This window comes from Ambystoma mexicanum, chromosome 5q (assembly GCF_040938575.1).
Source record: "Ambystoma mexicanum isolate Mex_15411 chromosome 5q, UKY_AmexF1_1, whole genome shotgun sequence".
Classification (NCBI taxonomy): domain Eukaryota; kingdom Metazoa; phylum Chordata; class Amphibia; order Caudata; family Ambystomatidae; genus Ambystoma; species Ambystoma mexicanum.
Window position 1 is genome coordinate 1,078,514,412 of NC_090933.1, and position 24,026 is coordinate 1,078,538,437.

At 41.9% G+C, this 24,026-nt stretch overlaps 1 protein-coding gene across 1 annotated transcript in view; it reads right to left on the reverse strand.

Moving 5' to 3' along the window:
• Positions 1–6,327: 6,327 nt before the first annotated feature.
• The window catches only part of FBXO32 (F-box protein 32), a 50,270-nt gene continuing 32,571 nt past the window's right edge, over positions 6,328–24,026 (reverse strand). The window contains exons 6-9 of the mRNA XM_069621586.1: positions 21,969–22,153; positions 19,823–20,005; positions 19,084–19,227; positions 6,328–12,875 (exon numbers count right to left, since the gene is read on the reverse strand). Coding sequence (XP_069477687.1) covers positions 12,786–12,875; positions 19,084–19,227; positions 19,823–20,005; positions 21,969–22,153 — 602 coding nt within the window. The 3' untranslated portion in view covers positions 6,328–12,785. The remainder of the gene's footprint in view (positions 12,876–19,083; positions 19,228–19,822; positions 20,006–21,968; positions 22,154–24,026) is intronic.

Genomic DNA, 24,026 nt, shown 5'->3' on the forward strand with positions numbered 1-24,026 from the left:
GAAAGCATCTTGCCCTTACCATCAAAACATCTGATATTAAGGTCACCACAAATAATGATATGGGGGTTATGATCTTTCATATAAACCTTGTCAATCAGAGTCATAATCATGTTAAACAAACTGTCATTCATAAATACTGGGTGTCATATCCAGGTTCAGCCGTTATTCTTTTCTGCACCGTTGGATGCAGTATTGTGCTTTTGTTTCAAGTCCCTCCAACATGGCACCCGATGCTCCATGCACCGGTGTAGTTCCGGCAGGTGGGGAGGAGGGTCACATGATCACGACAGCCTCAGCGCCAAGGAAAGAGTGTTTATATGTGGGAGAGACAGCGCGTTGCTACTGTGCTTTCAACGCTGGTAAGTTCGCTACTCTAGCTGTCCTATTGCTTTACTTACCTCTCTATCCCTTCTGACCTTCTTCTGTTCCGCTACCTTTTCATCCTTCACGCAGGATTCCTTCGCCCACGCTCACATTCAGAAGGCCCTCTCCTTCGGTTCTCAAGTCCTTACCTCCCGGCATCCAGGTATCAAATCAGCTGTCTTGAATGGACTTTCTCCAGTTCATTTACATAAGAGCCTTACCATGCTCTCTCTCTCTACAGTTGCCTCAATCCTGCACCGGATTACGACCTAGCCTCCTGATGAGACTTCTGCTGCCCGAGAAACCATCTTCGAGGAATGGAAGACCAGGGTTTTCTCGCAAGGCTATCCCTGAGGTCTCTGTCCTTTCTCTCCTTGTTTTAGAGATTGACAGAGATTTCGGAGAGGTTCTTAATAACCACGTTGTTCTGCTGAACCTTCTCAGGCTAGTCCATTGTGCATGTTTTCGTTGTCTATCGCTATATCAATGACACTAGGTACCAATGAATGGTAAAAATCACTAGACCTATTGTTTCTAGACCCCACATTTGCTCCCAGCTTAAGGTGGTCACTTGGACATAAGGTTTAGGATTTATAATTTCCATTATACTCAAACCCTTACCCAACTTTATCATAGTAAGGAGACCAGACGATGGACGCCCCACTAGATTTTTTTTTGCCGGGATACCTTTTACTTCGAACCCATCACAAATTGGTGGAACAGAAAGCAACATCTCTTGTAAGCAGATGACATCATACTTCTCAAGCTCCAATCATAGCATTCGAAACAGATGTTCATGGCCCCTTGTATTCCACGAACACCAACATAAGGGATTCCCTTCTTCTTCCGTCAGACATTAATCCTCCGATTTGTGAGGTAGAGCCCCTGTCAACCATGACCAGTCATGCCCAGTTTTTCCTTGGCATTTGCACTCTTGGTCCATCTTGATCAGTCTTTTGCCCTATTGGAGCAGTCAGCAGTAATTTGTAGCAATGGAAAGTCTTTATCTCTCTGAAGGTGTAGTGAATCTTCAAATAAGCCTGTCGGGGCAATCAGAGAAATCCTAGGGTAATTTCTTTCCCTGGATTTTCCCTTTTCCACTTTCCATTTAGATTTTCCCTTATGAGGAGACCCACAAGATCCAAGCACCCAAGATACAGAATGAGCCTTTTCAGAGATTTTGAAACCCAGTGGGAGTAGATCTCCAGCTGATTCCAACAGCATACTTCGTACCAATCTGGAGGGTAAATGAAGTATGATCCAGTCTATGCAGGTCTCGTTTACAAATTTGACTATTTTGAGGTCTTCAGATTTGACATTCCTCAATTTCGGGGCATGATGCAAAAGTCCCAGCACATTTCCATGATTTCGAATTAAACCATCCTTGGCGAGAATAGGTCTTTCAATTGACACCACCAAATTGAGTGGCCCTCAGGGGTCACTGGTTTGGTACATTTCTCTTTCAATTAATCTCTCAAATGGTGAGGAGATTGCTTTCTACAGGCCCATATTGGTTCCACTTTGGAACAAGTTGTTGCCCTCTTTCTTTTTTGCTCCAGGTTAACAAAGCCAGAGGAGGGCAGTTTATGCTCCAGATTCGACTCAGGGGAGTTATTTAGGGATCTGGTGAGGGGAGAGGAGTTTCCGCTATTAGATGGAACAAATTGGATTAGCCGTTGGTCACCTTGTATAACTTCCTCAGCCGCGACTTCCACATTGATTGGCTCATCATACATAGAAAGGTCTTGGCATCTAAGCTTCATCCATAACCATATCTTCTTTGGCTGGATCACTGATTGTGTCCACTCTTATCTCTCCTTTTTGAGTAATCAATGGATTGTTTGTTTTCAATACTCTTGCTTGATTTGTTTTCATCGGGGGAGGTGTTGTCAATTTGCGCATGAAGGACTTGGACCCATTAGATTTCAATTTGTTCACATTTGGTTGGTTTTTGGACTTTTTTGGTGAGGCACCTTTGCCTCTTTTCATCCTTTCTTTGCTTTTAGATTTCTCAAAGATCACATAGGATTTAGAGCCCAAGGCCTTGACTTTTATCCCTATTGCTGGATCACTCTCCCTCATCTCCTCCGACCCTTGAGTCCCCTCTGACACGGTTAGGTTTTATTTTATTTATCTATTTTTAACGCGCCAAAGCCCGTGGGCATCAGGGTGCGGAGAACAGCTTTCAAAGCAAGTAACAAGACAGATATGCAGGAAAGCCCAGAAGATGTGGGTTTACGAAAAAATTATAGTTTTCATATCTTTTTTGAATGCGAGATGATTTTTCACATCATAAATTTATCATAAGCTTGTTCCAAGCTAAAGTGGCTTTGACGGGGTAGGAGCTTTCTTTCCCCTTCACACGGCAGGCTCTAGGCCATTGCAGATGCATGGTGTCTTTAGATCTGGTGTTTCTAACTGAAGTTTGAATGTTAATATGTGCTTTGAGATAGATCGGTGCATCTCCAAACAAACCACTCTGTGTTAGAACATTAATCTTAAACTCAATTCTTGCTTCCACAGGGAGCCAGTGAAGGTCTCTCCTGTGCTGCGAGATATGTTCTGACTTTAACACACTTTTTACTACTCTCACGGCATCATTTAGCAAAATCTGTAATCTTCTAATACACCCTTTACTCGTTCCTACAAGGAGCGCATTACAGTAATCCAATCTCGATAAAACAAAAGCCCTAGTGAGCGTGGCACAATTGGCTATGGAAACAAAAGTTTTTATCAAGTGTATAAAACTGAGGTAGTAATGTATGTTCTTAGTGACATCTGCAACTTGGGCATCTGATTTGAGTGATGCCTCAATAGTCACTCCCAATGTTTTAACTTTACTGATTGTGTGGATTACGTGTTTATCAATAATCACTTTTTCGGAGGCAACTACTAGTTTGCCTCTTGCTTTATCAGAGCAAAAGATTAAAAGCTCTGTTTTCTGACCATTCAGACAGAGTCCATTATCCATCATCCAGGTGTAAATCTTTTGCGATCGGTTCTGTATCTTTTTCATAGTCTCTGCGAAGTCTGAATAGTAGCTGAGTATCATCAGCGTAATTCGTGAAATATAGTCCCATGGACTCTAAAAAGTTACACAGAGATCTACAAAATACTTTAAAAAGAACAGGAGACAGACAGGCTCCTTCCGGTACTCCGCATGTAACCTATTCCACATTAGAAGAGGCATTTTGCCAGGTTAATTTAGATTTCCTATTGCATAGAAATTGGCGAAACCATTTAACTGAGTTAGGCAAACAGAGTCCACTTTCCTGAATATATTCTAGCAGTTTAGAGTGATCAATAAGATCTACTACTGCTTGTGAGAGGCAGGTCTCAAGGTTGTCAGAGAGAGAGAAAGAGAGAGAGAGAGAGACCCTTGACTGTGTCTGAAGGTGGTAGATGGGGTGGCCAAAGGTGGAATATACCTACCTATTGCTTTCCTCCTTAGGTGGTACCCAAACTGTAGAGAAATGGGCAGCGGAGGTTGAGGTGGGGCACAAGGATGAAGTCAGCGGGAGAAGGAAATAGGAGGGCAGAGACGACAGAACGGTAGCTTAAGGAGACATTGAAGAGCGAGAGAGGAGGTTGGAAGGAAACAACAAGAAGTGGTTGGAGGAAACATTTCTGCACAGGAAAGATGTTGGAATGAGGTACCAATAGGAGCACAGAGGATGCCGCAGAGTTTGTGAAGGATCAGAGCAGGCCTTCTGAACCCTAAAATGAGTGAGCCGGAGAAGGATGGAGGTAACAGCATTTGATGCGGCATCATGAAGGTTTATGAGGAGAATCAGGCTTGAGGGGAGAGGATAGGAGGGGCAAAAGCGATCCCCCAAGGCATGAGAGCATGGAAACCATTCAAGGAGGAAAGTGAGGATGGGGCACTGGGCAACAGTACTAGGGCCCTGAGACAAAGAGCACAGAGGTGGTGAGCAAGTAGAAGTAAAGCCTGGAGACTCACTCCCACTACCAGCCTTTGGGTGTAAATCCTGGGTTTTTCTTTCACTGCAACGTTACCCCTTACCCAGACTCTTGTCCTGGACCAGGCATAATGTGTGGGCGCACATGCGGCATAGAGACCTGAAGTAGAGATTTTCAATAACGAGGAAGGGGAGCAGAGGACCAGAAATGGTGAATGAAGTAGACAAGGCAGATGTGAAAGGGCACTAACAACCCCAGGATTTTGAGTAACTGAACTGATTGTGAATCCAGGTTTCCTCCCTGGCGTAGACAGTTTAAAAGACTATCTATTACAAGCAAGAAGATGCCATCCTGTTATTGTCACTGATGCATTTAGATGGTCGTTTCCCGCTTTGGTACAAATTGTAACTAGCCCTAATATACTTTTATTGAGCAATATAACTTCTTGTGTCTTATTTATCCTGATTCTACTCGACTTCTTGACACAAGCCAATCAATTATTCTGCTTCTCAACATCCTTTAACCTGATCGCTCTTCTCTATAGCATTTTATGGCCAGAGTGTGGTGGAAAAAGCATATGTGCCAAAATCAAATAAATGTATAAAATACACATGAAGTCAGATTATTAATGGATGGTTATAGTAATCAGTTTGACATTCCCTCCACAAAATAAGGGTATAGTTCCAGGAACTGCCGTTTCAAAATGGCTGCCACTGTGCTGCCAGGTAATTGCTCCTTCTGTTTTTGGCACACCAGGATGGGAGGCAACAAAGAACAAGTGAGTTGTGAGCGATAAGCAGTCATTTACCTCGAGCAGAAAGGCCCATCACGAATAACAAAATTAGAAGTGTTGTGGCCCAGTACTGTACGGATGTCAAGTGATGTAACATTCAGGTTCTCTACCTATTTTATAAAGACAAAGTAGAGTGTAATGCTTGGGACCTCCAGAAAGCACAGTAATCCCAGGGTCTTCTGTGTTTTTTTCTAAGCTTTGACCAGCATGGATTTCCCTCTTCTATTTAGGACCCTTTGTGTCAAGGAGAGCATTCTGAAAGTAGTGATTTGATTAAGTAGAAGCACATTGAAACTTGTATGGGACAGAGTGACATTGTTTGCTTTCTCCTATATGAGTCTAGAAGATTTTTGCAACAAATGCTGTTATAGCAGAGAGTTGTTTTTCTATCAGCACAATGAAGCTGTAGTAGTTGCGGCATAGGGTCCTCACGTTTTAACTACTAACAACATATGGGCCTCATTAAGAGTATGGTGGTGTGGGAGAAACGGTGGTAATGCAGTGGTAACTGTATTACAGCACCACCATACTACAACTTTGGTGGTAATTCCACTGATATCCCCATGGAGTTCTATGAACTCCAGAAAATGGGGACTTACACCAACTACAAGCACTTGTAAACCGACAGTAAATCCGCAGGACCAAGTGGGGGTTTTGCTAATTCCGTTTGGCAGTATTTCAGCAGATTTACCACTGAAATACAACCAAACTTGTAATGAGGCCCATAGTTTATTATTAGCAAATTCAGTTGTGATCTGTGCATCCTAACAACATGGCCGTGTCACCTGCCACTATGTTACATTGTGCAGCGGAACATCTCAACCACAAAATCTGAGGCAGCCCCTAACCCCTAAAATCCCCCTTCTCCCTCACAAATGCACCAATGCCCAAAAAGGATACAAGTCCGAGATTATGCACGCTCTCAGGATTGACTTTGCACATAAGCAGATTTCGCAATGGGAACCTTTATTGGTGCCAATGTATTTTCCCTAGTTTGCAGGTTCTGCACTCCAGTGAGAATGAGTGTATGCCCACCCTTCAATACGGGATGTTGATGAAATGGCGCTGCACTGATTATTATAGAAGGGACTTTTTGGGTGCCTTCTTTAATATCGAAGTGCAGGGTTCACATCACACATGGGGCAAGTGACCAAGCTCCTTTGAATAATGTCCCAGATGTTTAGTAACTGCACAACTCATCGAAACTCATTTATGCATTCATTCCATGGTAACAACAAATGAAACAGAAGTTTGCTTGAAAAAAGGTCATTTTTATTGAAAACCGGTGTCAAAACATCTTACAAAATGAACTGAAATATTTCACAGCCTTGTACAAAAAGAATCTCCGTTTAGTTAACGTTTCACATGCAGAATATCAGTCATTTCTATGGATTCTGTCCTGGGAGAAGATCACAGTGGCGGTACAATGTGCACAGACGAAAAGTGAAATGTTAAACAGGCAGGTTTAATTTTCAGTGATCCTGCCCTATTCATCAGATTAAAAATGTCCTGGCGTAAACCGCAATACTGGAGACTTAAAAGGTGACCAACAAGAAACAATGATATCTAAATTCATGACTGATGAAGCCCCTCTTACAGGAATAAGTGTTTCGCTGGGTAATATTGCTCTTCTATGACCAGAACGCTAACATTGATCAGAGAGTTATTTGACAGAAAAACTTTCAGCTGTCAGTCATACTTTCAGGGGACAATACTGCATGGTGGATAGTCCACCTTGGTCTTTTTCTTTACTAGCCTGCTTCCACGGGTAAATATTTGCTCTAGTTATCTTACTTTCTCTACTTAAGCAGAATATCTGATTCTGAACTTCTGAGACATGCCATCTGTTCTTGGAATGAGGCATCACAAATTGACAAGATAAAGATCAATGACGAGTCTGACATTTAGCTTTTAATGTAAGCAAGGGTAAAATAATACTTTTTAAATGAACTTGTGCCACTCCCACCTCTTCAAATATATGAATGAATGCTGATTTGAGCAAAATATCCCCCAGGGAAAGGAGTGTAGAGGCAGTCAAGGTACTTTGGATTTAATAGCATCATTTAATTGTGTCACCTCTTGCAATGTTAATTTTGTGTGTTGAATACTCCCAATATGGTATACTCACACACTCACAACTCTTTCATTGCAATGAAGATAATTTCTATATTGATCTTTAATTCCCTAAAATTAATAGTACATTGCTTTAAGGTCAGCAATTCTTTACGCCTATGTCTGTACAGTGCTAAAATGTGAAATACAAACTGTTGCAATCTCTCATGTTAGCTAACGATAAAAGCATATTAACCTTGGGAAAGGTTCAGTGTGCGCTGCAGTGTTAACAAAGTTTCTGGTCCTTGTCAAGTGACGTGCCTACATGCCAAACATTTACGTTACGTTGGTGTGCCTAAAGCATCAGATGACTTGTGCAAATGTAATAAAGTGTGAATGCATGAGTTGCAAAAGCAGACAGACACAGCTGCTGTTACTTCACCACCCTTGCACACAATTATGAACTAACTTCAAAACCTTTGCAATTGCTATATATAAATACAATAGTTTTATATACAAATAAAGAGAACCAGATAAGGTGAAGTTTGTGTGCAAATGCCATATGTAGTCATAGCCATGTTGTACCATTTAATAAGGTGAAAGCATTGTAAAAAACAATTTTAAAAACACAATACAACTCATTTGATATTTCCAATACTATATAACTGTATACAAGGGCATACTATATGCACTCAAACTTTAAACAAAAATTAAGGATTTAGAAGTGTTATCACTTTTGGAAATGAAACCGCACATGTATTTCCCTAAACCTGGGGCCTGTAACCTTTGGCTCCCCAGATGTGTTGGACAACAACTCCCATCAGCCCTGTCATCAGAGTCAATGGTGTGGGTTCATGGGAGTCGTAGCCCGAAACATCCTGATTGCTACAAATTGCAGACCAAGGACACAGCTTCACGTGTTGCCAAGATTATACTACAATTCCAATTTTGCAACAAATTCAATACTCACGGATACAAAATAACAAACGCTGCACGGGTGAAAAACATGTAGCGGAAATGTGTGTTGTTACAGCTATAGAGAATGGTGCAAACAGGGCGTGCCACCATCCATATCTCAGAAAACAGTTTGCAAAACTCAATTAGCTGATTAACACGAGAGCAAATGGCAGAGTGTGTATGAAAAAGAGCCCCCCATTTGATTTGCTCCTCTTTATGTGAACAGAAACAAATGATACACCTCCTTCATTGTCTTGCCCATGTTCAAATACTTATGTAATATGGCCCAGGCTTGATGTGTAGCACTGATACTCCCCCATTCCCATTACTCTGGAAGAACGAAGGCGCTCATCAGTGCATTTGCTCCACATTTCACACCAGTGCAGATGTTTGCTAATCTGTCCCATGAGAGCAAGCAGTAAATGAACTGACCAGACAAAAGGTTAGTGAAGCCCACTGGGTCGCAGTACTTTCCTAGTACACTTCTATTTTGCACAAACAAAACAAAAAAAATCACAGCCACGGATCTCAAGCTGTTCCATTTCAGGCGCAAGTTCTCACTCATCCCTGCGTTTTATCCTTGAATTATAGCCCAGATGCTTCACAATGCAAGTAATAAAACCAGAAAAGGACGTCCCTCTACTTATATCTGGCACGGTACAACTTTAGATCGCCAGACCTTTCACAATTGTTCCAGCTTTTTAAATACTTTCCTGCTTAGGGGCCTTTTCCAGTAATATGGCTCTGTAGACAGTCATTTCAGGAAGGAGTTTTACTTTAAGAAGGTTATCTGACATGACTTCCATTCAGTTACTCCAGCAATCAAGGTTCACCTTCTCATTCTTTGCCATTGTTAAGGGTGATCCACTTTGTGCATCTCCCACTTTGATATGTCAGGTGCTGAGGTCAGGGATCACTTTGTGGCCCAAAACCTATAGAATATGGCCGATTGAAATACCCCAGCAGTACCCGATCAAATGGAACGCTTGACATAGAGCAACACAGAAAACGGATGTTTAGTATTTTTCGGGTGAGTGGATGCTCATATCGAACACCTAACGATGTGGGTCCATAATAGATACAAGCATTATTTATATTCTGAAGCATCTTTGGGAATCCCTGGAACACTGCGAGATAGGCCAAAAGATGGAGCCTGCATCTTTACGCCATGATTTACTAGGACACTGGGACCCAGTTGATAGCTGTTGCTTTTTCTATATATGAACCTAAGATCTGCTTGCAGTCTGTCCATGGTTCAAAAGTCATTCTGGCTGTGCCCCAGCATATATTATAAACTCTTGTCCAAGCCTCACATTTATGAACAACTGAGGACAGCATGAATATTAAGCTCAATGCTTGCCCTTGTTATGGTAAACTGAGACATCAGCAATTCTTTCACTTTTGCTTTCAAAGCATTGCCCTTCAATGTGCGCAGGATTTCTTGTAATAGCTGCAGCTCATTTCATATCTACGCCCACTTTCATCCCAGACATCCAGAAATCTGGCGCACCCAATCTGTCACAAAAAGAGATTAACTTTGGGTTGGCGTTCACCCATAAATCACATCCTTGCTAACTCTTGGTCTGCTCTAAAAGTTATCACACAGCAACGTACTAACAAAAAAGGAATCGAAGCAAACCAAACAACTTATTACAATCAAACCAAGACATACAAGGAATCATTTTTAAAAAAAACTTTTGAAAATCTACCTATTCTCATTCTGAGAAGTTGCCATCTTCTCCATCATTAAGGCATACACGTACCTTGTGCTTCCTTACAGTGAACATTTGCAAAATGTTGCAGACAGTACACAGTATTAAGAACGTGCTAGGTTATGAACTATATCATCTATTCATATGTACATATAGGAAAGTGCAAGATGAAGGGAGGGGTTGCTCTGTAACCACCTAAGCCCTTTATCTCCATAGACCAACCTCAGACAACCAGCTCTCCATTTCAATTGATAGAAAATTTGATCAGGCGTCAGGTGCCAAATAACTGCCCCCTTTGCCAACCATCCCTCATACTGCTATGAACAAAAGGAACAGGGCTTTGGCGCCTCCTCTACTTGAGATAGAACATGAACATCCACAAGTGATTCAATGGTCTGGCAGTGCCCACCGTCCTAACGCAAGAAGCACTGCACGAGGAGGGGACTGCCATAGCCCCAGCCTGCTCCTTCCAAAGGAAGGAATTTGTGCTGTAAGAATGCCCGGTTTAGAAGATTATTCTCCTCTGGAAATAACATGCTGTTTCTTACCACAACCTCGAAACACATACTTCATCACCTCACAACTACTTGCTTACCCATGCCCATTGAGACTAGAGCGCAATACAGACTAAGGACTGAAGGGCGGCAGCAAAAGAGATTTCCTATGTGGCATGCATTCAGAGTTTGGATTACTCTGGCCCTACTGACTCAGACCTGGAGCCGAGTTAATTAATTAATCAATCAATCTTTTATAACGCACATCACACTGGAGACCAGTCTCTAAGCGTCGGACCCGGATTTGAACCTCTGTTGCTCTTCATGGTCTTGCATTCAAGACAAATACGTTGCCCCTGAGTTATCCTCCCGGCCCAAGGAAAAGACTGGGGCATACTGTGCCCTCTACGTTACACATCTATACGTGTGACCATTGCTTGCAAAAAATTATTTCTTGAGAACTCTGCTCATACACTAATGTCTCTTCTTTGCCTATTATGGTTGCCTTTGATACTGGAGGCAGAGCAGTCTGGTTCAATCTTTATGTTGAAAAACTTAAACGCTTCTGCTATCTATGCACTGTGCAATAACTAGGGACGGCCTAACCATAACATTACCAGTTACCCAATGAGAACAGACCTTACAGAGCCATTAAGCCTCTTCTCCCTTCTCCTGTGCTTCTCCAAAGCTCCACCATTACTTCGAGCACCGACAACTCTTCAGAGTGTAAAACCCAATGCAGTGTCTAGACCGGTTACTAAGAACTTTGGTTTTCGCAGAATACAATTGCAGCACTTCCGGTTCCTTACTAACAAAGTCACAGTGGGGACTTTAATTAGATGTTTTACCCTCCTTAATCTCACCTGGCTTTATAATAACATTACAATTCCAAGCATTTTAAGTGATGTGATGAAATCTCAAAACTGACTACATAGCAGGTGTGATGTATTATCCACAATATAGACCATATATATTATGAAAACTCAGTCTTCGTAGGTATGGATTTGTTTGGAGATGAAGACATGAATGGAATATACTGCAAATATTTGCATTATTTGGAAACCTGGACGCGTAAGAGAACAGCCTTAAAAAGAAAAAAAGACTATGGATATATAACAGTCTAATGTCCATCCCAGAGCTTTTCAAGGCACCGCATCAGTTAAACACAGCAATTACACAACCTGCAGCGATTTTAGGTGAGGGAATGGCTGTAATCACATATACACATACATATATCTGACATAGGTTTACATCTCCGATCCCACCCACCTCGTTACAACATTATTTTGTGGGGGGCTGGGTTGCGGTATACAAACATTTGATTTGTAAGGTCTTAAGGGAGGCTTGGAGGTTTTGGGATGCTTGCCCCCATAAACAATGCGGCGAAAAACCCAGGGGAACCGGCCACTGCAACGAGATGGGTCAGATCTTATATCTAGGGCTCGATAACATCCATTAATTACTTTAGGAGAAAGCCATCCTCACGTCTTTTGATTTGAAATACACACATTGCTGTGTCAAGAGCAATCACAAGCATTGCTACAATCCCATCTCTTCTAACCCAGACATCTTTCACAGTTTAGTTTAGAAAACAAACTAAAAAGAGAGGAGCAAATGGTAAGCACTATAACATGTCTGAATGGCTTAAATTACTATTCTAAAATGTGCTTACAAATCCATATTTTCCCTTTTTTCAATTGTGGAAAGAAGGTTCACATGACACCTATAAACAGAATTCATGAAAACAAAAATGTTGCATGTGATATTGTCGAGGTAGAAAGTAGTTGTGGCTTTTTGTAAAAAATGTGCCTTGGACCAAGTTCTGAATGGTTCAGATGTCTTGGAAACGGGTTCATCAGTTGAAAGTTGTGGTGTTGATTTTTCACAGGCATGCGTTCAATGTTTCTGCGTGCAACCTTTCACAGGGATGCTTTCATCGATGTTTCTGTATGCAACCTTTCACAGGGATGCTTTCATCGATGTTTCTGCATGCAACCTTTCACAGGGATGCTTTCATCGATGTTTCTGCATGCAACCTTTCACAGGGATGCTTTCAAGGTTTCTGCATGTAACCTCTTCTTCAGCATGTGTGTAAATGACAGAATGGACGATTCCCGCAGAGCCATCTTAGCATGGCTTGAGCACAAGTGACATTTGATCCAACTGGTCTTTGTCTTCGGCCATTAGACATCCTCCATTTGACCACTGAGAACATTATCTACCTTCTTGCGCTCTATCCCATAGTTTAATTATGATTTCCACTGCACTTCCTTAATGTTTTGTTGCACTGCCTGATGAACAACGAGCTGCCCCTTGTGTGTCCAGGACTAGCTTCAAATGGATTTCACCATCTCTCTTTCACCTAACTCCGTATTCTGCCAACAATGACATTAATCGTTTATATTTACACTATTTACAGCTGAATGTCCAAGCTCAGCCTTGTAAATTGTCCAAGGAAGATTAGTCAGCAGTAATTAAATGATGCCCGACTGTTCAGAATTTGAACAGGTTGATGAAGTCCTGTGGCGTCAAGGAAACCGAGCAGCTCTCTGGATTATTGGCTGTGCACGGGTGCTCTGTGCCCTAAAAAAAGATCAACACATTGAACAAGTAAAACACCTGTGGACATTTTCAACACCTAAAGTAATAGCATTCCAGATATTTTGAATTACAAGCTGAGAAATATAGAAGATTTAACATTAATAAACCCTTAAAAGTGATAACAAGTGACATTTTGTCCAATTCGTTTGTAAGGAATACTCTTGGCAGACTGAATTACTTAGAATGTCAATAAAACAAATTGATTCTGTCTGTTCCATTATATCGAGAAAGAAAGAGTAGGCTGTGAAATGTGGGCAGACTCAGGACTTAAGTATTTGGGCATTCCTGTCAATAGAGATATTGAGTCCCTGCTTGTGAATAATATTCACCTGAAAATTGAAGAAATAAAAAGATTGTGTTGTAAATTGGAGAAATTAAAATTGACCCTATGTGGTAAAGTTAACGTAGTGAAGATGTCCTTACTACCAAAGTTAATATATGTATTTAGCATGCTCCCTCTTCCACTCTCAAATGCTTTGTTATTAAGCATTATTAAGTCCTTGAACAGATGTGTTTGGGGGGAAGGAGGTTGTGCCCGAATCCTAAAGAATGTCCTTCAGAGACCAGTGCATCTGGGTGGTTTTGGTTATCCAGACATAAGACGTTACCCTAGGACATTTACGTTGCAAACACAGCATCATTGGTTGATGGCTGACTAAATTAACTCTGCAGGCTGGATTTAAATTGAGATGGAGTCTGTTTCGCCCACACCCCTAGATGTTGTTCTGTTTGCAGATAAAAGGTTGCCGGTTGATACGACTCCACCATTTATAAAACATGTTGTGAAAGAATGGCGTAAAAGTAATCAAATTCGTGATGAAAAATATCTTCTGTGTGCAGACTCCAGTCTTTGGAAAAATCCGGCTGTGAAACAGGGTAATTATACTCCATCGTGGAGTTCATGGCAAAAAGCAAATATTTGGAGAATTTGTCAGGTCAAAGATGGTCAACACATGGTGGACTTTGAGCTCTTGCATTTTAAATACAACTGAAAGTGAAATCGGTCGTTATAATGTTCTGAGGGAGCTCTTTGCAGTACTTTTTTCACCAATGAATGCTGCATTGCATGATCCACCTGCAATTTTGCACCTCTTCAAGACCATGCCTCTATCTGTATCTACCTTATAAAAGTTAATTGCTCCTTCCACATCTCAGTTAACAGCGCAATGTGGTAGAGGAAATTGTGAATCAGATTTGGGTTGCGCATTGTCGGATATTGAATGGAATTGTGTATTTGTGGAATTGTGTATGCACAGGTCCGATTAAATACAAAGTGGATTTAGAACTAAGGTATACACAACAGAGAATTCATCATTACGTAAACTGCTCCCCTTGGAAGATGCGGTCGTGTAAGTTGTGTAATGAGGAGGTTTGTTCGAATGGCAAAAGAGGTGGGCACCACGTTGCATATGTTATGGTTGTGTAGAAAGATTCAGTTATTCTGGGATGGTGTCTTTCAGAGAATAGACCTGGTTTTGGGTCTCTCTCTCTCCTAAGAGACCCACTTCTTGGTGTGTTGGGCCTATTTCCCTCAAAAATGGTATTATCTAGCGGAAAGCTGTTTTGGATATGTAGAGCCCTTCTTCTTGCTAGGAGACATATTCATACATTTTGGAAACGTGACACTTCCCCCTGTGTTGATGATTGGATGCAGAGAATGAGAATGGGAAGCCTTTAACGCTAAAGATCAACTTCATAAATTTGTAATGATCTTGGGAGGATTTGATGACCTTTAAAAGCTTAGTTATTTTGGTCACATTCTAGATCAACCTAATAAATATGAAATGATCTTGGGAGGATTTAATGACCTTTAAGCTTAGTTATTTTGGTCATATTATAGGTTTATTTTTTTCTCTTTCTTTTTCTCTTTTCATCTTTCACCTTTCTCTTTTGCCCCCCTTGAGGATTTGAACTGTTATGATGTATTTGAATAAGTATTACCCGGTACATTGGTATTATTGTATCTCATTCCGTTGTTTATGTCATTATTAAATGAATAAATAAATGGTCTTATTGGCTGTAGCAAGTCGGATTCCAGCTGGACTGCTTTCTTCAAGCCAGAGGTACTTTGGGGGCTTGGGGTACTTACCTTATTGCCCTAAGTCATGTTTTCTCACTTGGGAATTGCATTGGCTTACCTTTTTCTGAGTTGTTTCCAACTCCCCTTGCACAGCTTGTGGTCCTTCAGCGATTTTCTTGAACTATCTGATTTTGTGAAATACTTTATCCCATCAGTAAAAAGCGTTCAACAAATTACAACCGATGAAGGGACAAGAAATGTCAAAGTCAATACATTAGAAGGGTGCCTTTAGGGAGCCAAGAGAGCCAAAGTCAACTGGACAAAGTCTATAGTTCTGATGCCCAAAAAGGCTCCCTAAAGGCACCCTTCTAATGTATTGACTTTGGCATTTCTTGTCCCTTCATCGGTTGTAATTTGTTGAACGCTTTTTACTGCTGGGAAAGGCTTACCTCGATTTCATTAGGGGATTCAAACTGTCTTCACATTATAAGAAAGTATGTTCTAAGCTTTACATGTTTCCCTAACCCTTACTTCCTGAACCCCAGAATCTAAAAAGTATATTGGTGTTTAATATAATATACTATCCATGTTATTGAAGTCACTTCAGGGTGTAGGAGAAATGTATTAGCATAACCAAAGTGTATTCACCAACTTTATTGATTTTGAAAAGTGATTCCAAAGTTTGCTTGATTGTTACAAACGTCTTTTTAAAGAATGTTTAACTAAAACTTGATGTGTAAATACATAAATATATTTATAATTGAAACCTTGAGAGTGTAAGTGTAACTTGTATTGATGATTTCATTTGTACAGCACTACAGCTCACATTTACCCCTTTGAGATAGACCTGGCTGCTCAGTCACACTACCAACGTCTGTAGAACAAACCTATACCAAAGGCTGGGTTAACCAAGACCAGGCAGATAAGTCTTGTGTAGCCTCACACAGTGTGACGGCACCAATTCTTACCCAACAAGGTCTGCCTCAGCCTATCCCAGGATTCAAAATGCAAAGGTTTCATAGGCAGCATATTTAAGAAATGAGATACCATGTGTGGTGGTGTGCCAAAGAGTCTGCACAACTCCAGTTTAGTCTCCTAACATATTGAGTTTCTGTAATAACAGAGACTGTTACTCCATAAAGTGTCCTATTTCTCCCTTCCCTAAGTGAAACTTCTGACGAAGTTCCGGAAAACTCATAATTCTTTCTTCCCCTAAAACATCACCTACCCGCAACACCCCTCTTATGAACCTACTCTGCCAGTTTAAGGTTTTGTTCCCTATCTAGAGTGCCGGATTGTGCCATAGAGACACATCATGACTCAACCATAGATTTTGGTTATTTTCAACCAGCCAGGTAACCAGAGCTTCCCGTGTAGCATTGATGGGAGGTAATTTGTTTTTCACTTGTGGCATCCTTCCCCATCGAGTATAGGTTATCTAATTCATATGGACGGAACACATCCCTCTCTATTGTGAACCACAGTGGAGTTGTATTCCCTTCCATTGCAAAATAATGAGCTGCTTTTTTTAAGCAAAAATCCCAGTATCCAGTGATTTTACCTAATAGAAAATAGAGAATTACATTTTAACGAATAGAAAATACTCACAAAATACAGAATATAAAAAAAGATATGTGGGGTGGGGTACTTAACAATCGGGAAACAGGGCCTTGTGGGGGGAACCCCCCAAAACACTTCAAACAAATTTAAAATCTGTATTTTTTTCTGGTATTTTGGGTTTGTTAACATTTCATTCTCTATTTTTCAGTTCAATCAAATCCCATAGATCAAAAACCCCTTGTGGTAGTTTTCAAAGTCCGGGTAACAAAAGCCGCACAGTGCTTTAACGCTGCACATCGATATGAATCTCAGAATTGTTAGTTTCTTTTTAACACCCCACAAAAAATCCTGGCAGGCCCTATGTAGTTTCCACAACAATTTTGTAGCAAACCGTACTAGAAGAATAGCTTTCGGAAGCACCACTGAGTGGCTGCCCCAGCACAGAGACTAGGCTACCGTGCTGCAGACGTCGCTGTTTCACGTAGAGGCATGAAATGTGGGGATCGGCAGCTTGTGCTACAGGACTCATCGCTGCCAAATTCTGTGGTACCAGCATCAATGGGACCCGAGATAAGAGGCGAGGTCCGACTGCGGCAAGTGTGTCCCCCTGCTTTGCGTGCATCGTTTTAGCACTTTATAATGAACAGATTTAAATTATTTTTTTACAATCCCAATTCATTGCTTTTTCATGCCGTCCGTGTGTACTGGTCTTTTTCCATTGTAAACATGTCTTTAATAAGTAGACATTTGGACCTGGACTTAGATCAATAATGTAGGATAACTGTTGAACTACTTATGGTAAAACCCACACAGAGCCACACGCTATCGTTTTTTTGTAGCAGGAGGATAATAATGATCGGAACGAAATACTGTAAAGTATAAGCAGCAGCGATGCATGTAAAAAAAACATTTCTAGGAATCAGAGGTTTTCTATGTCCGTTCGGGGGAACGGTAAAAAAGTATTTTTAGGAGTCTGGCATGATACTTCCATGGTTGCATGTGTCCCAGCAGGGAGGCGGATACTGCACTGTCACTGTGCTGCTTCATTTTCAAGAATGAGATTGAGGACTTAAGGAAGTTGTGTCTTCTTTCAAGCTTCAGTGTAGGCAATAGCGCTCCATTAATACTAGACAGAAGAGTGTTTAGAATGAGGACTCCATGCCTTGGTACTTGCACACGATATCTGTATTATTGAAAAAACCATTTTGCTGACACATTAGGAAATACCTTCCTACTCAAGCTCTTCGCTCCTCCACCTCCAACTCCCTCAGGGTCAGTTGTTTCTCAAAGAAACGCGCTGGGGGTCGATCTCTGTCTTCGGCTGGGGCCTCCCTCCGGAACAGCCTCCCTGAAACTTGAGGAGAACCATCTCCGGTTCTGGAAGCACCTCAAGACCTTCCTTCTTTGCTTTTGCCTTCTCTCTTCCCCTCCCCTGCTGATCTCTGTCTGCTTCAGCACTGGGCACCTGGCTGCCCTCTGATTTCGGGCCCCGATCCCTGTCCACCCAGCCGCATACCCGCACTGCCTCCTGGCAACCCTTGCACTTGTTTTGTCCTCTCCTGTACCCCTCCCTTGCCTCGTCGCGACCTGAAACACTTGTGTATGGGCGCGATATAAATAAAATATATCATATGTTTCATGCCCTTTATCAAAGCTGAGGCAATTAATTGGTGATCATGAGCGATAAGAGTGATAGCTGGGGTGATGCTCAGACGGGACTCTTGTATGTGATCAGTTGGAGAAAATCCAGTTTTACTAACTAAAACCGACGTGGCAATCTTAACACCTTTGGGCAAGTTCACAAAATGCTACTCCAACTTACCCATGACTCAAAACAGGAGAGGGCCATTTCATTCACAAAGATTTTATGATCTAAGACTTACTCCTGACTAAATAACTCCTCTGGATCTCTGTCTATTGGAAGTCAGAGTAACATTATTGTGAATCAAATACCCTTGAACTAAACCTCGTCAGGGATGAATCAGAGTTACTCATAGCAACCTCTTCGTGAATCGCCCGAATTTTACACTAACTGGACTCCCACATTTACCTGTGGGTAGGCAGTCTCCAACCATTGCTTACACACTACTGATGCAATCATTTCACTACGATTTCTGGAAAAGCGCTGCAGACATACTGGACAATTTCATGCTAGGTAAGACTTGCATTCTATACCAAGCATATTACTACTACAGTCATAGATGAAATGTTTTCAAATTTGGTTCAGAGGGAACAATTTATGTAAAAGAGTTGAAAGTGCGCTTTTTTCCCCTTGAATTAAATTCCTCATTGATAAGTCTTTGACTTACAATATGTTCTGCAGATCACACGGTGCCATCCAGCACCAGAGGAGCACCACTGGAATCTTGTGTGAGGATATGCTTAGGATAGCCAGTCATTTTGCCCACAACAATATGAAAGCCCATACCCATCAAAAAACCTCGCAGGACAGAATGAACGAAAGAATAGGTGGGGATAGGTTTATGCGATGTGTGTATATAGGGCTCCTCTGGATCCCCTAAACATACACAGGAACAGACATGGAGAATTAAGTTAAAGATTCAAAATGGAAGCTGCATGATTTTTGGTTTGCAGAAACATCACACTCACCCGCCAGGACAGTATGTGGCAGTGTCTGCAGAGCTCCAGTGTGTCACAGTACTGCTCCTTTTTGGGGTAGCATCGTACAAGTTTGAAGTACATCTTCTTCCAATCCAACTGCCCTTTGTCTGACAGAATAAGTCGTTTGCGAATCTAAGGAACAGATAGCCATTAGAGTAGGTTTTAACTTCAATTCATTTTAAAATCCGTTTGTACTGACATTTCACTGTCCGTGCTCTAGGGCACTAAACCGTGACATTCTTCAAGTTATAGAGCCATCCAAGAGAACAGGCCAGCCGTAAGGGCCTTCAAGATCACTAGCACTAATGCAATTCCAGGAGTTTTTAAGGCGTGTTGCGGCAACGTCCTGATTGAGTCCCAGGTAAGAAGAGGAACATGTACGCAAAACAGGTACACCACATAGGAAAGTAAGACAGTGAAAAGAAACACATGAAATAAGGACTAGAGCTCAGAAAGCCATGGAAACATAAATGTAAAAACAGGAAAAAGACAGGCAACCTTTTCTTTCAATTTCTTTGTGAATTGATCATCGGGGGTGCATAGCGGGCAGACAAAGGGTTATGCTGAAATTTAAAAATGGCTGCCTAAGATTCTGGAGGAATTCTTTCATCTGCATCATGCTTAGGAAAAGTAGAACATGTGCAAACAGAGAATTGGAAACCTGAGCAGCTGAGACCTTAAAACGATCCCGTTGTTGGCGAGTGGATTGGCGAGGGGATTAAAATACCTGTCGTTCAGTGAAGTGATACTGGCAGAGCTTTTTCCAGAGGGGGCGGTCTTCACTGAGCACTTGGAGATGAGAAGACACCTGGCCAAGGCACACAATGTCCCTGCCATCTGTCAGCCGCTGCATGATGTTGAGTTGCAAACACAGGGGCAGCTCCGTAAAGATCATCCCCTTCAAGGGCGGCTGAAAAGAGAAGCATTGCACATTTAAAACAGGCGAACAATACAACACAGGACCCTTTTTCAAATAGATGTTGGTGAAGCACGATTTGGAAAAAAAACGTAAAAGAAATTAAATTAAGTTTTGAAAGGGATTCAATGTGTTGCACTGGTCCTATGCTTGATGGACACGGGCAAGCAATTGAGACGCACATCAGGCCAGCTTCACAAGTAAAACACGGGTTTCCATTCCACCACTCTGGACACACCTGTTCACTGAACCATTCAATCAGGATTTCAGACCTGACATCAAGGATTTTACAGGTTTAGGGGAGCATTAAACAGATTGCGCCCCATTTCTTCATGGAGACCACAGTGCAATATTGCTATGCTGTAATTTATATCTGTACTTTAATTAACACGTGGATTCCATCATAGCTCTCCTCTCGGCCAATCAGGGTGCAGTCCACATTCTCTGTTATTAGCCTCATTCAAAACAGTCCGTCTGAATTTAGCAGACAAGCTGCACAGTTGTCTTTAACTGCGTAAAGGCAGAGAGGAGCATGTACAGTTGGATTTCACAAATTAACAAACCGCAATGAAACACACAATGTGAAAGGTTAACTGCTCGTGGTTTCATATTCACTAACTTAACAATATAAGTTACATGTGTGTGCTCATTTCTTCCCCGAAACACTTTCCTTTTTAGTTGCCCAACTCCATGTGCTAGTCCTTACAGAGGAGGGTTTCCATTCCCTACCGTATTAACTCCTAAAGGTTTCCTGTGCCGCAGGGTGGCATTTTGCACAAGTGTGCAAGGAGCTTGCAGCTAGTAAGGTGGGGTGCAGTTGAAATCGCGAGCATGGGAATGCCTACATCATTAAAGAGGGCAGAGGGTACCTATGTGTGGGATTCAGTGGTGAGAAGCCATGGGCACCCACTTCTGTAGTGAGTTGGGGTGGGTTTGACCTGTGTTGGGATTTGGAAAAGATGTTTGTGATGTGGGGTGTGAACTTAAGAGAGGTTTTCTCAGGGGGGATTTTGGGGAGTTGTGTATTTGAACAGCATACACGACCTGTTCTGTTCTACCGCTGCAAAGTAGTGAGAAAGTTATGCCCATAAAGCGCTAAGAATCTTACAGCACTATAGCGCATTCAAGAGCTAAATAGCATTGCTGGGCATCACCACTTACAGATTACAATTGGAGGTAGGGATGAAATGATGGCTTTAAGTGCTTTTTAAAGTAAAAGAGGATCAGACTTTACTCAAAGGGATTCCTGGAGTTTGGCCCAGATCCCAATCATGGTAAAAAGGTGCGCTTTCTTCATCAAAACAGAAATGCAACAGTGATATTGTGCAAAACACGATTCAACAGTTAGTTGGATGCAACGCAACTGTGGTTAAGAACACAATTGTGGAAACGTGAAATTAAAAGAATTACTAATAATGAAAAACCACGTACGTAATACGTATACAATTGAGTTACGCTACTCTTGAAAACAAAATATACTGTGATAAAGAAATGTAACATTGGGCAATTATGCACAGAAATTGAGCATGCACAATTGTTGCAGCAGTAGCAGAGTTGACACTTGGGATATTACTTCTGCAAGTAGCTCTGCATCAGTGGCCTCCATCTTTAAGTGTTTAATCATGGGTTGCGATTGATCAGCATGAACACACCTTTAGTCAAAGAGTGCCACTGTGCCAGGTGCACACCCCGGCGAAGCGGTCGCAACAGAACCAAGGAATAGGACTGTCACTGAAGCGTCGAGACATGATGCAGTGCATACAGTATCGTCTGAGACACAATATTGAATACATTTATAAACAAATCATTGACTATTTAGTGTCTAGTCTCCATGACCTGCCATTTGAGTTTATAGTCACAGCGGGACATTCAGGCTACACTTATGATGCCGTGGGCACAACAGCGATGGATGCAGCCATGAAGCGCCAGCATAGCGAAAAGCAGCCATCCATCTTACCTGTGTGATCTGGATATTGCTCAGCTGCTGCTGCCAGTGAACAATGGTTTCCATTCTGTACACCCAGAAGTTAATGTTTCCGACCAGAACCGACTTGCCCACCCTCTGGACTAGGCAGAAAAGGGACGTGTAGAGTGTCTGAAGCAACTCCTTGATAAGTCGAATATTCTGCTGGTCTTCAAGGACTAGGGGTGAAAGCAGATTAAACAGGTTACTTGTAACCAAGTTGTGCATGCAGGTATACAAAGCTCCACCAACCCACAGAAATTGAGACCCCAAGTTCACAAGAAGGGGTCTTCAACTGACAATCCACCACATCTAGTATGCTGCCTAGGAGCATACTTGCTTTGGATAGGCACATATTCCCCAGCAGAGTGCCGCTAGACTTTTTCAGGATAGGTTTCTTGAAATAGGAGAATGAAGCGGCACGGAACTTCCTATAACTAAACCGCGAGTGGTACTAGCTCACCAATAACAACACGTGCTTCCATTGCAGACCATGGCACCTCTCCCCAAGGTCTTAGTAAACACCAGCCACATTCTTTACAAGCTTCAAAAATAACATGGTTTTCCCATTGGTGTCCTCCCAACTCGCCCAAAAAAGACTTCACTACTCACCCCCTTCAGCCCCCTAAAGAAATATTGTTATAATTTCTCTTTTCGTTACCTAACAAGCACAATTTCCTTTAACCACAAATTTCGGTACAGCATTCCCCTCTTCTGCATAAAGCCCCCCAAAAATGTCCTTTTTCTTTTTTAGTTGTTTCTATTTTCTATTGTTTTGATTAAAACAGCACATCATTACGAGATATAAAATACACTCTTTCTCTAGCCCAAGTACAAAGGAAAAGTAGTTCAAGAGTACAAAAGGGCTATTGTAGCGATGCCGGGAGAAAGAAAGACATAAGCAGCAGAGAGTGGGTAAAAGTAGATGGGAGGAAGCACTGCGGAAGTAGGGAAAGAGGTAGGGCGCTATGGTAGTGTAAAAAAAGAAGGCTGTTTATGAAACATATCAAACACATATCTAGCCATTCATATATGCTACAGTTCCAAGCTTGCACCCCTGTGAAGATTCACCAGCCAAATGGCCACTGACACTCTGACCGTCAACTTTCCACACCCGCAGGATGATGCTCTTTGCACACATGACCGCCCTAACTAGCCATAGTAACTGCTCATTGCTGAACTTGTGCCATGAGTATCTTGATCCTAGAACCAATAGAAGGGAGTCAAGGGACATCCGATCCCCAATATCAGAGCAATATTCATCAACGTTGCCTACCACGAATCCTTCTTGACTAGGAGCTGCACCACCTTCAATATTCTGCTGGCCCGGACCTTCGCATATAGCTTTGCATCCACATTTATCAGTGAGCGCAACCTGTAGCTCGTGCAACTAGTTGGGGTTTCCCTTCCTTGCGGATGATAGCTTAGAGCCTTCCCCTGATTAAAAGTAATTTCTCAACTTCTATGTTTTGCCTGAACACTTCCAGAAGGAACTGTGAAATCTTTTATAGAAACTATGGTAACCGTCCCTGGTGTTTAACCATTAAGCAGATCTTCCAGTGCAGCCTATAATTCTTGCAGAGTAAAGCCATTGGCCCATCCATGCCTTGGGTCTGAGACATGTCCAGCTTTTGCATGTGGACCGTACCTAAGAATCTCTTTACTTCCGGTGGAGCATCCAAGCTCACTGCAGATATCACTTGCTCTTACAGCAGCTGGCCATTCTTGTCTAGTTATTCCAATCATCATATTCTTTCAGCACTAGATGGTATGCTGAGATCTTTCAATCCTCTTCCCCCTGTGCCCAAATGGTGGCATTCACGTGGCTACAATAGACTTCTGTTCCGCTTTATTCTTCATTCATTTGGCGCTTCAGTTTCCACAAATTTGCTTTGCATGGATCTTGCTGATATGCCCCCATGAATTTCCTCATTTCTTTTGCGTTTTGTTCCAGTCATTTTCCCTTTCCCTCATTCTCTTTGAGACATGAGCTATTCTTTGTCCCCTCTGGAATGTTTTCATAGTATCCCGCAGGGTTGATGCGTTATTGTA